At 28.7% G+C, this 13,347-nt stretch overlaps 1 protein-coding gene across 1 annotated transcript in view; it reads right to left on the minus strand.

Moving 5' to 3' along the window:
* LOC107439018 (zonadhesin) overlaps positions 1 to 13,347 on the minus strand; it is a 167,041-nt gene that overhangs the window by 95,564 nt on the left and 58,130 nt on the right. Inside the window, exons 25-32 of the mRNA XM_087155985.1 lie at positions 12,808 to 12,907; positions 10,742 to 10,824; positions 9,763 to 9,859; positions 8,770 to 8,946; positions 7,617 to 7,793; positions 6,344 to 6,427; positions 3,365 to 3,537; positions 380 to 476 (exon numbers count right to left, since the gene is read on the minus strand). Coding sequence (XP_087012111.1) covers positions 380 to 476; positions 3,365 to 3,537; positions 6,344 to 6,427; positions 7,617 to 7,793; positions 8,770 to 8,946; positions 9,763 to 9,859; positions 10,742 to 10,824; positions 12,808 to 12,907 — 988 coding nt within the window. The remainder of the gene's footprint in view (positions 1 to 379; positions 477 to 3,364; positions 3,538 to 6,343; positions 6,428 to 7,616; positions 7,794 to 8,769; positions 8,947 to 9,762; positions 9,860 to 10,741; positions 10,825 to 12,807; positions 12,908 to 13,347) is intronic.

The following is a 13,347-nucleotide window of genomic DNA, read 5'->3' on the forward strand; positions in this document are numbered from 1 at the left end:
AAAATATTTCTTTAATATTCGATGTATTATTTATTTAATTGGTAAATAATTTATAAACAAATATGTACTATGGTAATCAATTTTTCCAGCAATACTGCTGTCATTGGCTAAATAATAATTTTTAAATGATTTGGATATAGTGAACCCCCGTTTATGGTTAACTTATTTCTGGATCCGCAGACAGTACACTATAACGGGGTTTGACTGTATTTAAAAGCCTTGATCAATTAGAGATGAAAATCAAAACATGAAATTTTGATCTTTTTGTTGGATATTTTAAGGGATTTTAATCATCATATGTCGCATCAGATGTTTATTATCACTTAATTTCAAAGACAATTTTTTAAAATTTAATTTTAGTAACATTTTTGTCACTTACCATCACATACTGGACAACATTGATCGGGTAGTTTTACAGGGTCACTACATTGAGGATTGCATCGATCATCACGCCTTTCACAGCTAACAGCTCCTTTCTAAAAGACAAAAATTCAATGTATTTCCATTTTTTTTGCATAAATTTTTTGTTAGTTCAAAAGATTATTAGTTAATTAATGATTTTTAATAATTTGAGAAATAACAAAATTAATTCTGATGCCAAACCATTGATTAATAAGTGCACAATAAAACATAACAAAGATTAGTCAACTGAAATGGCTATCAAATTATTTAAAAATCTCGACGTAAACGAAAATTATTTATTTCCCTCATTCATTAAGCATTCAATAATATCATATACTTGCCTTATTTTCTTCAAAATCATGCAAATAGCTTGCATTTTCTTAATCTATAGGACACCATCTGGATGTTAAATACTCCTGAAACCTGAAAATTTAACAGAAATGTATGAATACTTTTTGTATGAGTGTTCTATATATGAAAATATATAATTAGCACGCGTAACATCCAGATAGCTGAATCATAGGCTAAGAAAAAGCTTTTTATGCTATTTACACTTTATTTAGAATTAGAGGAATTAGAAAAGAAAATTGTTGGCTTATTTCGATGCTTATAGGTTTCTATTTCTTTAATTTCTAAAAGTATTATTCAATTACATTATATTAGTTTTATCATATTATTTTGATACTATTTTGCAGTCTTATCAAAAAAGAGTTACTTTTTTTTAGCATTTTGAGTTGTGAAATTTTGCTTTCTAACTGTAATAAACATTCTAAGCTGAAAGAATAAACATTCTAAGCTGAAAAAGTCTGGCATGAAAAAATAACATCTGAATCAACATCTGAATCAAGCATGCAAATAGCTTGCATTTTCTTAATCTATAGGACACCATCTGGATGTTAAATACTCCTGAAACCTGAAAATTTTACAAAAATGTATGAATATTTTTTGTATGAGCGTTCTATATACAAAAATATATATTAGCATGTGTAACATCCAGATAGCTCAATCATAGGCTAAGAAAAGGCTTTTTATGCTATTTACATTTTATTTAGAATTAGAGGAATTAGTAAAGAAAATTGTTGCCGTATTTCGATGCTTATAGGTTTCTATTTCTTTAATTTCTAAAAGTATTATTCACTTACATTAAATTAGTTTTATCATATTATTTTTATACTATTTTGCAGTTTCAAAAGGAGTTAATTCTGTTCAGCATTTTGAGTTGTAAAATTTTGCTTTTTAACTTTAACAAACATTCTAAGTTGAAAGAATAAACATTCTAAGCTGAAAAAGTCTGGCATGAAAAAATAACATCTGAATCAAACATGATAGTTTGTCTTACTCGAATAGAAATTTGAAATAGCTTAGTATTATTTATAGCAGTTTTTAGAGCAAATTATCATTGCTGTTTAATATTTTTCTTAATTAATATATAAATATGCTTGCAAGAAACAAAAATGAAGTAGAACATTAAAAAATAAATGAAAAACTATATTTCATACAACCGTTAAAAAAAATCAGAAACCCGTCAGTTTTCTGTACTATGAACAGTGCTAAAGAAAAGAAGAAGAAAAAACTCGACCAACCCAGAATAACTTTTGATCTAATGATTCACAGTCTAGGATTCTATCTTCATGTTTTGAGGGGGTGACCTCCAATATGCTAATTAATTAAGGCAGAAGATATTTTAAATTACGAAATTAGGCACAAAAACGCATTTTCTCTGAATGAACATATCCTTTTTTTTTAACGTATTCGGATTTCTAACCCCCAAACTATAAGGGGTACCCGCAATCTGGGAAATATGGTCACAATGGTTTGGTCAAGAAAATGGTCCAAAATTTGGACTCCTTAATAGTAATTTTATTTTTGCATACTTTACCATATCCCGAACACTTTTTTTTTTTAGCAAAACTAAACATTTTTGCACACAAATATAAAATTCGTTTGTCATTCAATGATTTCCCAATAAAAAAGACTTTTAGCAAATATTTGTTGTTGTTTTTTGAAACTTTTATTTAATACTAGTCAATAAAAATATGATTTATAAGTTTTCACAATTCTTTACATAATTTTAAAGACTGTAATTTTACGCGACAAAATATAAAATTTGAGCAAAATTGATTTGATAGTTTCTGAGAAATTGAATTTTAAATATACGACTTTCTTAAAATTTCCTTTCTAAGGAACTATTCGAATGGTTGCTAAATCATATTTAATATATATATATACATATATATATATATATATATATATATATATATATATATATATATAGCATATTCAATAGCCTTTTCATATTAAATAACCTTTAGCATATTAAATAGCCTTTTTCCACATGGAATAACGGAATATGTTAAAAATGTAAATAAAACTCCACATTTAAAAGAAATGACAGAAAAGAAGTCCTATGAGGAATGATAAAAATGAGAGAATTTGAAATATCTTCTGTTATCATGTACTTTAAAAAGCATAGGTTAATTTTGTTTTATTATTTCAATTTGCATATGAATACTTAAATATACTCGTAGGATATATTTCTTTTTCTTATTCATTTCTTTGAAACAACTTTCAGGTAGGAAGGGAATTGTGTTGATTTTTTTGATCGCACAATATTTTCAATAATAATAAAAACGTTTTCTTTAAATTTTTTATTTTTAAAAATTGCTTTTGTCATTGAAGTGATGTTCTATTCCGATATAGATGTAATATAAAAAAAATCCTTTGAAATTTATGCCTTGTTTTAACTAACAAAAAGAATTTTATCGTGATATTTGGAAAGAATATTACAATTATGCTCACATAAGAAGTTCTATAAAAAAAAAATTTGTTGGATTTTGTATTGGACAAATTATTTAAGTATTTGGATTCCTAAAGTTGCGTTTTTAGAAACGGTATAGAATTCTAATTATAATATTAAGTTAAATAATTTTTTTTTAAATAATTAGTTATTTATCATACTTACATCGCATAAACAAGAGTAGCAAGAATCTGATTTAGGTGTAAACCTTTCTCGATCTTTGTAAACCAAACCCTGAAAGTTGCATTCGTCACATACTGGACAACAATTATTTGCTTCTTTTCTTGGATTTGAGCAAGTGACAGTCGGACAGCTTACGGATTCACATTCCATATTACCTAATATACGAAATAAGTAAAGCAAAAAGCTGTATTCACACTGTAAGAAATGGATACTCATTCATATTTCACAAAACTTTCTTCGTTTTTGATGATACTGTTTTCTGGTATATGCTCCGAGCAAAAATTTAAAAAAAAAAGAAAAAACTGTCATCAGAAGTGAATAAATAAGTACTTTATTTTATATTTTATAACCGTAATTCAATAGCCGATCCAATTTTATGGGTTTACGGCAATTAAAGTTCAACTCCGTAGCCTTATAATTTTGAATCCAATCCAGAGAACAAAGGAACTCCTGGATCGAGTATTGGGAGAAATTCGCCTTCGAGGAGGACTTTCTGATGGAGCTAACCCGCATTTGCGTTACATAGAGAGGAAGACCACGAGAACCTCCTACGGTTAGCCAGATGGGAAGGGGACTCTAACCCATGATCCGTCCACCACAGAGGATATTTCTCGTCAGCACTGTGGTCGGTGCAAGCCGGATGCGGAATTCATATCGACTGGGATTCGAACCCGGTTCGCCTCATTGGAAGGTGAACGCTCTATCCCCTGAGCCATTGGGGCTCAATAATAAATAAGTATTGTCACTTTTTCAATATAGCAAATTTCGTCAAAATTAAATATATATATTTCATCATTCCATTTTTTCCAAAAAAAAAAAAAAAACTCGTAGCGCCTATTGTACCTAACTTTTCTACTAATCACTTTATCGTGAGCACCGTACAGGTGGATCAATGTAGCCCAAACAATACAAAAAAGAGTGATAGAACCGAAAGATAAAATACACCGATGCCCAAAGCGGGATTCAAATCCGGAATCTTCCTTACTCGCGGGCAACTCTCTGACCACCAGGCAAGACGGTCGACTTTATCGTCACTTTATTTTCATCGTCTACTCTTCATTTCACATCTCCCACTGCACTACAATGAGGTTCCGTAATTGAGAAAACATTTATTTGAAAGTTCATGTTTCGTCACAAATCACGTGATTTTGTGACATAATGATTCTCAAAATTAAGAAAATACAGCTTCAGAATTACTGAATCATCAAATGTGAGAGTTTTATTTCTAAGAGTGTAAGTAGAAGAAAAATGTTTTTTTGGCATACATAAAGTTTAAAATTCTGAGCTTCTTATTTTGCAATAAAGGGCCGTACAAATATTTTGTAAGCACGTAATGGGGAGAGAGAGGGTTTGTAATTTGCTTATTTTCGCTAATAATGAGAGAGAAAAAGTGTAAATCCATATATACCCCCTTATTTGCATCCTTTTTAAAAAATAATTACACAGAAAAATAATGAAAAAAATAGAAAAAATACACATGGAAAATTTTTTAATTTTAAAAGAAATTTATTCTGAGAAAGTAAAAGTTGAATAACATTTCTGCAAGTCGTTTGAAAATTATGTAAAATGAATTAAAGCATAAAATTTGTTCTATGCATCTTTTACTTGAATTAGTCCTTAGTCCTAAAATTCTTAAAATTAGATATTACTATAGTGGAAGTCACAGTTAAAGCAAAAATTAAGAAGGATTATTGCATCTTTCCTAAATAAGAGAGGGGTTTTGTGATTTCCTAGCACTTTTTTTTTTTAACAAGAGGAAATAACTAAAATTGCCAAAAACATGTTTACCTAATATTTGAACTGCCTTTTAATCTGATTTATTGTTTCAAAACTCAAAGATGTTTCTAATGATCGCCCTTTTCCTCTGGCAAGATGACGGGCTCATGTTTTTAATTTCGGCATCGTTATTAATGATTCCTCTGGTTTTCATTACTTTTTTCTATTTTTCCTAACTATTATTTCGTGACTCTTAACGTATATATTCTTTCAGTTTTTGAAAAGCATGACTAAAATTTGTAATAAGGGTGGTGATTACAAAACACCCTGCATTTACAAGAGCTTAATTAATTTCCCTGTAATGATTTTGCCTAAATTATAACATATAATGAAGTGCTGAGTGGATTCCCAGAAAAGTGAGATTTCCAATCATGCTAAAAAAAAGCCGTGGTAGCTCAGGGGAAAGAGTGCTCGCCACTCAATAAGGTGACCAGGGTTCGAATCCCAGTAACGGCTGGTACATTCGAATTTCCCAACTGGCTCGCATCGACAACAGTGCTGACGTAAACAACAGTGCTGGATCATGGGTTAGAGTTCCCTTGCGATCAAGCTGATTGTGAGAGGTTTCCATGATTTTCCTGTCATTGTAACGCAAATGCGAGTTAGTTCCATAAAAAAAAAATCCTCCAGGACGGCTAGTTTCTCCCAATGCTTTATCTAGGAGTTTCCTTGTCTTCTGGATTGGGTAAAAAGTCACAAGGCAAAAGAATTGAACAACGGTAGTTTTAAACTCAAAATTGGGTCGGCTCTTCAAAGACTGCTAGAAAGGAAAATCAGGGTAAACAAAAGTAGTATACAAACGATTTTATCATAGATTTATCAGAAGATGGGCTGATAATTCCTTGTCTTATTTTAAGTATAACTACATAATTTGAAATAAAAATTATGCAAGAATAATTAAAGCTTATATGCATTAGTTAAATTTAAATTAAAGTAAAAGCAAAAACAATTGTTACATTAAATTACCCATATTGATGCAACTACTTTATGTTATTTTCCCTGATTAATGAACACCCCTGAAAATGTCACTTACCTGCTTCTTCCACTAAGATCTTTATATAATTTTAAAAAATTTCACATTTACAGACTTAGCTACGAAGTAAAGGGTAAGATATAATGCTGAAAAACAATATAACATGGAAAAGGAATACTAAGATACAGGTTTTATTAAAAGTATTTTTTTACCTCCATAGCAAACACATCTTCTGCATCGATCGCTTGATGGTATCTCTTCACTGTTTTGATAAATTCTACCCAAAACCTGACAGCCTAGATTAAATTAGCTTGATTAATTATTTAAAATAATTTTTTTCCTGAAACATATATGAGCGTTTGATTTTAAAACCATTTTCATATTTAAAATAATAGCTGTAACTAAATCATATTTTTTTCTTGAATAAGTTTAAACAACGAAGAAAAATATGACATAAACAGAAATATTATTCTTTTTGACCAATGGTAAACAAATGTTTCCAGTATTCAAATACAGAGGGAAACAGAAAAGCACCTAGATGCCGAAGAAAATTACAAAAAACTCTGTAAAAAAGGGGTTGACCGACTAATAGTTCAAAATAAAGATATTAAGGCTGTTTTTTGAAAGCTCTGTCGTCATGTGAAGTAGTAAATAATATGCTATTTCCTTAACAGTTGTGAATTTGTAACATGTATTCATAACCTTTGGGTCAAGTTTAGGTTCTCTTTGGCCCGAGACTTTTATGCTATTTCTGAAAAGGATGGAAATGTCAACATAAAAAAAAAGTCGCACTTTTTGAATGTAAAAAATGCTTGTAATCTAAATTTTATGTGTTTAAAAAGTTATCTGGGAGCATAAAAATTCGCAAAAACTGAGAAATATTTACTAGTTTTAATAATTTTTATGTAAGTAGAAAAATCTTGCGAAATTGGCAATTTCTTTAAAAAAGTTTGATAACTTTCAAATAATTCAAGCTATTTGCCCTTTCTAAATCTCAGATAGCTCTTTATAGCAAGAGGATTTATATAGTATAAAATTATGGCTAGTAAAAAATAAATAAATAACGATAATTCAGGTTAATAAAATCAAAATATACAATAATCAAACCATTCATTTGGTAATTTTTCCGTCGGTATGGTAATGGTTTACCAGAAAATATTGTTTTCAAAATTATAGTTCTTATTAACACACATTTTGTAAAAAACACATAACTGAAAAGTAAATTTAACCGTTTAAATGGTGTTTATGCCATGCTTTAAGGTTTCATGAAAAAATTACCAAATTTAATCACACATTATAAAACCATATTTTATTGTTATATTTACCAAAATTAGTACCAAAGAGCTTTGGTAAACATTTTCATGCTTTTTGATGTTCCCATAGAGTTACATTCTTTATATAAATTATGTAAATTATTAAATAATTCTTTGTGGCATTACATCATGTATAGGTAAAATTGACATCTGTATTATAACTTTTTTATACCATTGCACTCAGGACAGCAAACTTCAGGTTTCATCACTGGATGTGTGCAAGGAATTTTGCAAGTAATTCTCTCACATTTGGTGACGCTATCCGAGCAAGAGCAGATTTGACAGATGTCTGAATGATGAATCCATTTTTGGCCATGTTCAACAACTTGACCTACACTATTGACACAACCTAAAAAATAATCATAGCATAAAAAGCATTCTTATGGATCAAAATATATAAGATGGTGAATAAACAAAAATATTTAACCTTAATTATTATTTGAAATACATCAAAAATTACTTTATTATGAACTCCTCAAATCATTGCACAGCAAAATCATTAATTACACCATCGTTATTAATAACGGTTGCAGTTATTATGTGCTTTAAAATGAGGCCACTACCTGGAGAAAACTGAATAGAACGAAAAAACAGGGAGTTACAGGGAGTTATAGAATAACTTGATGAGCAACTATCATTGATATAGCACAAAAGAGTGAAAATCCTCACTAGGAGAAAAAAGTTTATCACTAAGTGATATTGCAATAGAGATACTCCCCTAGAAGCAAAATAACTTGGGCCCTCATTGGGCCAATGTTCATGAATCTTGGCTCAGCAAAGTTCAAAGTGCTTTTATTTTTCCGATATTGACATTATATAGAATTTTCCGATTCACCAGATATTTTACAGCCACTTTACAGCCAATATCGGTCTTACATAGAATTTTCAGATTCGCCCGATATTTTGCATTCATTATTTAGCCAATGTAGGTTCTATATTTGCCAATGTATGCCCTATATAGGCAATTCTAGGACAAATTTAAAAAATCTAGATATCCCAATATTAGTCCCTCGGTGCATGTTCTTATAGGACCCATATCGAGCCAGTTTTGAACCCAATTGTGGCCAAGGTAAAATTGTTGCTATGGTCTTGTACTGAAATGTCATTTTACTACACATAGACGCCATTTCTATAACTATGACTTCAAACGTTCTGAAGTTAAGAAAGTGGATGCGCACTTCAGTGTGCAACCTGTCTTTTCAGATACATCAAATTAATATCTTTTTTATCAATAATAGAATAAAAATCTTTTAAAATAATTTTTATTAGTTATAGATAACTTAATAAGAAAGATATATTTTGGGTGGAAACTTTATCAGTACAACCTTTACAGACTGAGCAGCAAGAACCAGCCGGTAGTTCAGTAACAGTACAAAGAAGAGTTGGACATTTTTCTCTCACGCATGTAATATTTCCTCTTTGACATTGGCAACGTGAGCAAGGATCATCTGGTGGAGAAAACTGCATTTTATCTGGAACTAAATGATTCTTGTATCTGCAATCTAAAATTAATTTAAAAATTCACGTGAGCAAAAGTGTATGGTTGGTTATTAATATAAAACTATTAATATAATTAATTAATATTAAAATATTAATCTAATTAATTTAAATTTAAATATTTATCTAATATAATATAAATTCAAATTTAAATATTAATCTAATTAATTTAAATTGAAATTAAAATATTCATCTAATATAATAAAAAGTAAAATTAAAATATTTTTCTAATATAAAATAAATTTAAATTCAAAAATTAATCTAATTAATTTAAATTTAACTTAAAATATTTATCTAATATAATATCAATTAATATTCAAATATTAATCTAATTATTTTAAATTAAAATTAAAATATTTATATAATATAATATAAATTAAAATTCAAATATTAATCTAATTAATTTGAAACCGAATACTAAATATTTCGAGCATTCAAAAGTAATATTAGATAGATCAATTATGTAATTATTAAAGCTTAGCTACTAAGCATTATTATAATAAATCATAAATTATAAATTATAAATAATAAATCAGAAATAATAAATCATTATAAATATTTTTAGATGTATATCTAAACAGAATGTCAAATATTTACCGCATTCAAAAGTGATATTAGTTGGATTAATTATGTAATTATTAAAGCTGAGCAACTAAGCATTATTTTAATAATTCATAAATAATAAATTGTAATAAATTTTTTTAGATTAGTATTAAAATCAAATATAAAATATTTTAGCATGCAAAAGTATTATTAGTTTAATTAATTATATAATTATTAAAACTTAGCTGAGTATTATTATAATAATATTGAATATATACCAATACATGATGAACAACATTCACCAGGTGGTTTGACACCATGCGTACAAGTTTGGTGAGGACAACTTTCTCGTTCAGAGCACATAACAACTCCATTCTAAAATATTGTATAAAAAGGAAAATGTTATGAACTTATACAAGGTGATCTTCAATAATTACCCTTAGCATCTATTTTTTGAATCCTTGACAAAAGTGTACACATTAGAGATCACAAATTATTATTTAAGCGAAAAAGAATATTATCGAAGTTAAACGAAAATGTACAGAGGAAATCGGACTAGAAAATCAGATCATCAGAAATCAGATTGATTCTCTGATGAAATTTCGAACTTTTTCCAAATAGTTCCACTACTTTGTTCCACACTCAAACAAATTTTGATACTTTCAGTCACATCTTATAGTGAATTGTTAGATTTTGGTATAGGATTTTATCAGTTTGTGACTCAAATTGCTTTTTATTGCATTTTTGACATTGATTCTAACAATATATATTTAGAGTGGCCATTACGGAACATCCGATTTCATAATAGAAACAAGTTACACATTTTAAACTGAAAAATTAAGAAAATAATATATTGCAATAAAAATATAATCATACTTATTCTAAAATACGTGAGTTTTTATTAATACAACAGAAATGATTAATTTTCACATCATAGAACTCTTACAAAATCAATACATTTTTATATGTCAGCATAAAATTTGAATTCTGATGACATTTTTACTGTCTTTGAAAGATTAAAATCTGAAAATATATTTTCAAGTTTTCAAAGAGTTAAGGCAAAATTGAAGCAGTATGAGCTTTGTTCATGCCTGAAGCATTTCCTGGTAAAACTATTAGTACTTTTTTTCTCAGATGTTCAAAGTAATTAAGTTGAATGCATTTTGTTTATAAGTATTTATATTTTCTATTCCAATATTTTGGAATTGAAGTTAAAGATATATATTTCATTAAATTTCAATGTGTGAAAAGACTTACCATGCAAACACACGTTTCGCAAGAATCATTTGAAATTTTCCATCTTTGACCATTGGTATACTCTTTATTTTCAAATGTACACTCTGAAAAGAAGCAAGTACAGGCAGACTTAAAATTAAATCAGCACTAATTTCTTAAGCACAAAATATATTTTGACCTGGATCCCATATTATCCCATTCGAAAACATTGTGTGTCCCGAAAATTAACGATGATTTAAAGAACAATTTAAGAAAAAAAATGGAAAGAGTAAAAGGAAAAGTACTGTTAACTGCGTTCCGCTTAAGAAACCAGAAAATTTATCATCCCTAAGTTTAAAAATTAAATGCAAAGTTCATCAATAGATGGGGCTGTTGACTAAGAAAAATTATACAAACCTAAAAAAGCAATGTTTTCAAAATAATGACTATTTTTATAGCACAATATAACCACCAACATTACGTAGTCTACACTGTAAAAACTTTCAGAAACTAATTTTGACTTGACAAAAATGTTTCCGAAAATCTCAGAGAACAATTTTTCAATATCGATCAATTGAGAAACATTTCCGTTATTTTCAAAAGTAGGAAACTGAATCGCATTGACACAGATTCAGTTTCAGATACCGTAGCTACCACTACAAGTGTTAAATTCTATTTCACTAGTATATAAGACATGTTAACTCGATTCTATCTTGGAAGATCTTTCGATAGATAACGTTGACTTTACTGGTAACGAAGTCCCACAAGAGGTTTCCGAAATATTCAGAAACGCTTATGGGAAACGCTTCATATTAAAAAAAATTCGAAATTACAAATAATGCTTCAAAATATTAATGCAGTACTGCAAAATGTTTCTGTATATTGCAGAAAGAGGTTTCCGAAATATTCAGAAACGCTTCATATTAAAAAAATTCCGAAATTACAAATAATGCTTCAAAATATTAATGCAGTACTGCAAAATGTTTCTGTATATTGCAGAAAGAGGTTTCCAAAATATTCAGAAACGCTTCATATTAAAAAAATTCCGAAATTACAAATAATGCTTCAAAATATTAATGCAGTACTGCGAAATGTTTCTGTATATTGCAGAAAGAGGTTTCCGAAATATTCAGAAACGCTTCATATTAAAAAAATTCCGAAATTACAAATAATGCTTCGAAATATTAATGCAGTACTGTGAAATGTTTCTGTATATTACAGAAAGAGGTTTCCGAAATATTCAGAAACTTTCTTGAAAACTACATGCACCGTAGCTACCCCATGTATTCAGAAACGTTTCGTGATATTTTTTACAGTGTACTGACAACGTTACGCTGACAAATTACGTCATTAAACTGAAATGGTTTAGCATACAGCAGTAAATTTTGCTTTACAATGTTTCCGACGGATCAGCGCCCTCTGTTGAGGAACTTTGTAACTCATTTTGAAACTTGATGAGAATAAAGAAATATTTTGTTTAACAGAATGCAGTAAAATAAACATTCTATATGGTTCGTATTGGCAACATTAATGGCTAATTCGAATAAGCGATCCAACTCATTTGATTCGAATAACTTTTTACGAATTATTTGATTCGAATCACTTCTCATGAATAATTTGATTCGAATTTACGGTCCGAAACATTTTATTGCAATAGTGATTAAAATTGCTTGATTCTATAAACGATCTGAATCAGTCAATTGAATTAGAAATCTCAAAACATTTTTCTCTAATCAGTGAGCTGAACCACGAGATTTGAATCAGTAATTCGAATCAGTAAATTCGAAATATCTATCCAAATTACTTGATTCCAATCAAATAATACCTAAAATATTTTTCGTATAATTTACTTCATTCCAAATTGCTATATATTTTTAATTGTGGTCATTTAAAAAGAATACAAAGAAACTACATTATTTATTAACTACATTATTTTTTTACCACAAATGTCATTACCGACAGTACAGTAAATTTACCACTTTTTTTTTCTTTATGCATTATTTAAGAAAAATAAATTTATTTTAATTTAATGCAATACACTCTTACTTTCATTTAATTTAATACAATACACTCTTACTTTAATTTAATTTAATACAATACACTCTTACTTGGGCATTGTGGACAACATCCACCTGGTGGAAACACAGGAATTTCACATGTATCTTCTGTATCTGGACATTTAATAGGTTGACAACGAACTATACTTTTCTGCAAAAAAAATCAGTATATTTTCTTTAAAAACTATATCCGCATTATTTCAGCTAAGAACTACGAAATTATATTTATTATTGTAACTTTAATTATTGTTAAAGTATTAACTTCAAGATAGTAATGGAATTAACCATTAAATATGTGTTCCACTAAACTAGCGTTTTTGGTTAAGGCGTCACCCATACCGCTGCTAGGGAGCTGCTGGGTTTTGAGTGCGATCCTAGCAGCCGATTAACCGGCTTGTATAAATACAGAATGTTTCATGTTTAATCATCTGTAACTGAAAATACTCTCTTTTGTTGTTATGTAAAAGTTTGGAGAAAGGTATACCAGCTGAAGCATTGTCCTTTTCGTCGGACCGATGTCAAAAATAGGTGAAATTCTGGCCATGACTTTTAAAAGGGCCCAGAAAATTTAGATGCTTATCCATGATTGGT

Source organism: Parasteatoda tepidariorum, chromosome 12, assembly GCF_982258835.1.
Source record: "Parasteatoda tepidariorum strain Cologne lab strain chromosome 12, Ptep-v5.0, whole genome shotgun sequence".
Taxonomy (NCBI): domain Eukaryota; kingdom Metazoa; phylum Arthropoda; class Arachnida; order Araneae; family Theridiidae; genus Parasteatoda; species Parasteatoda tepidariorum.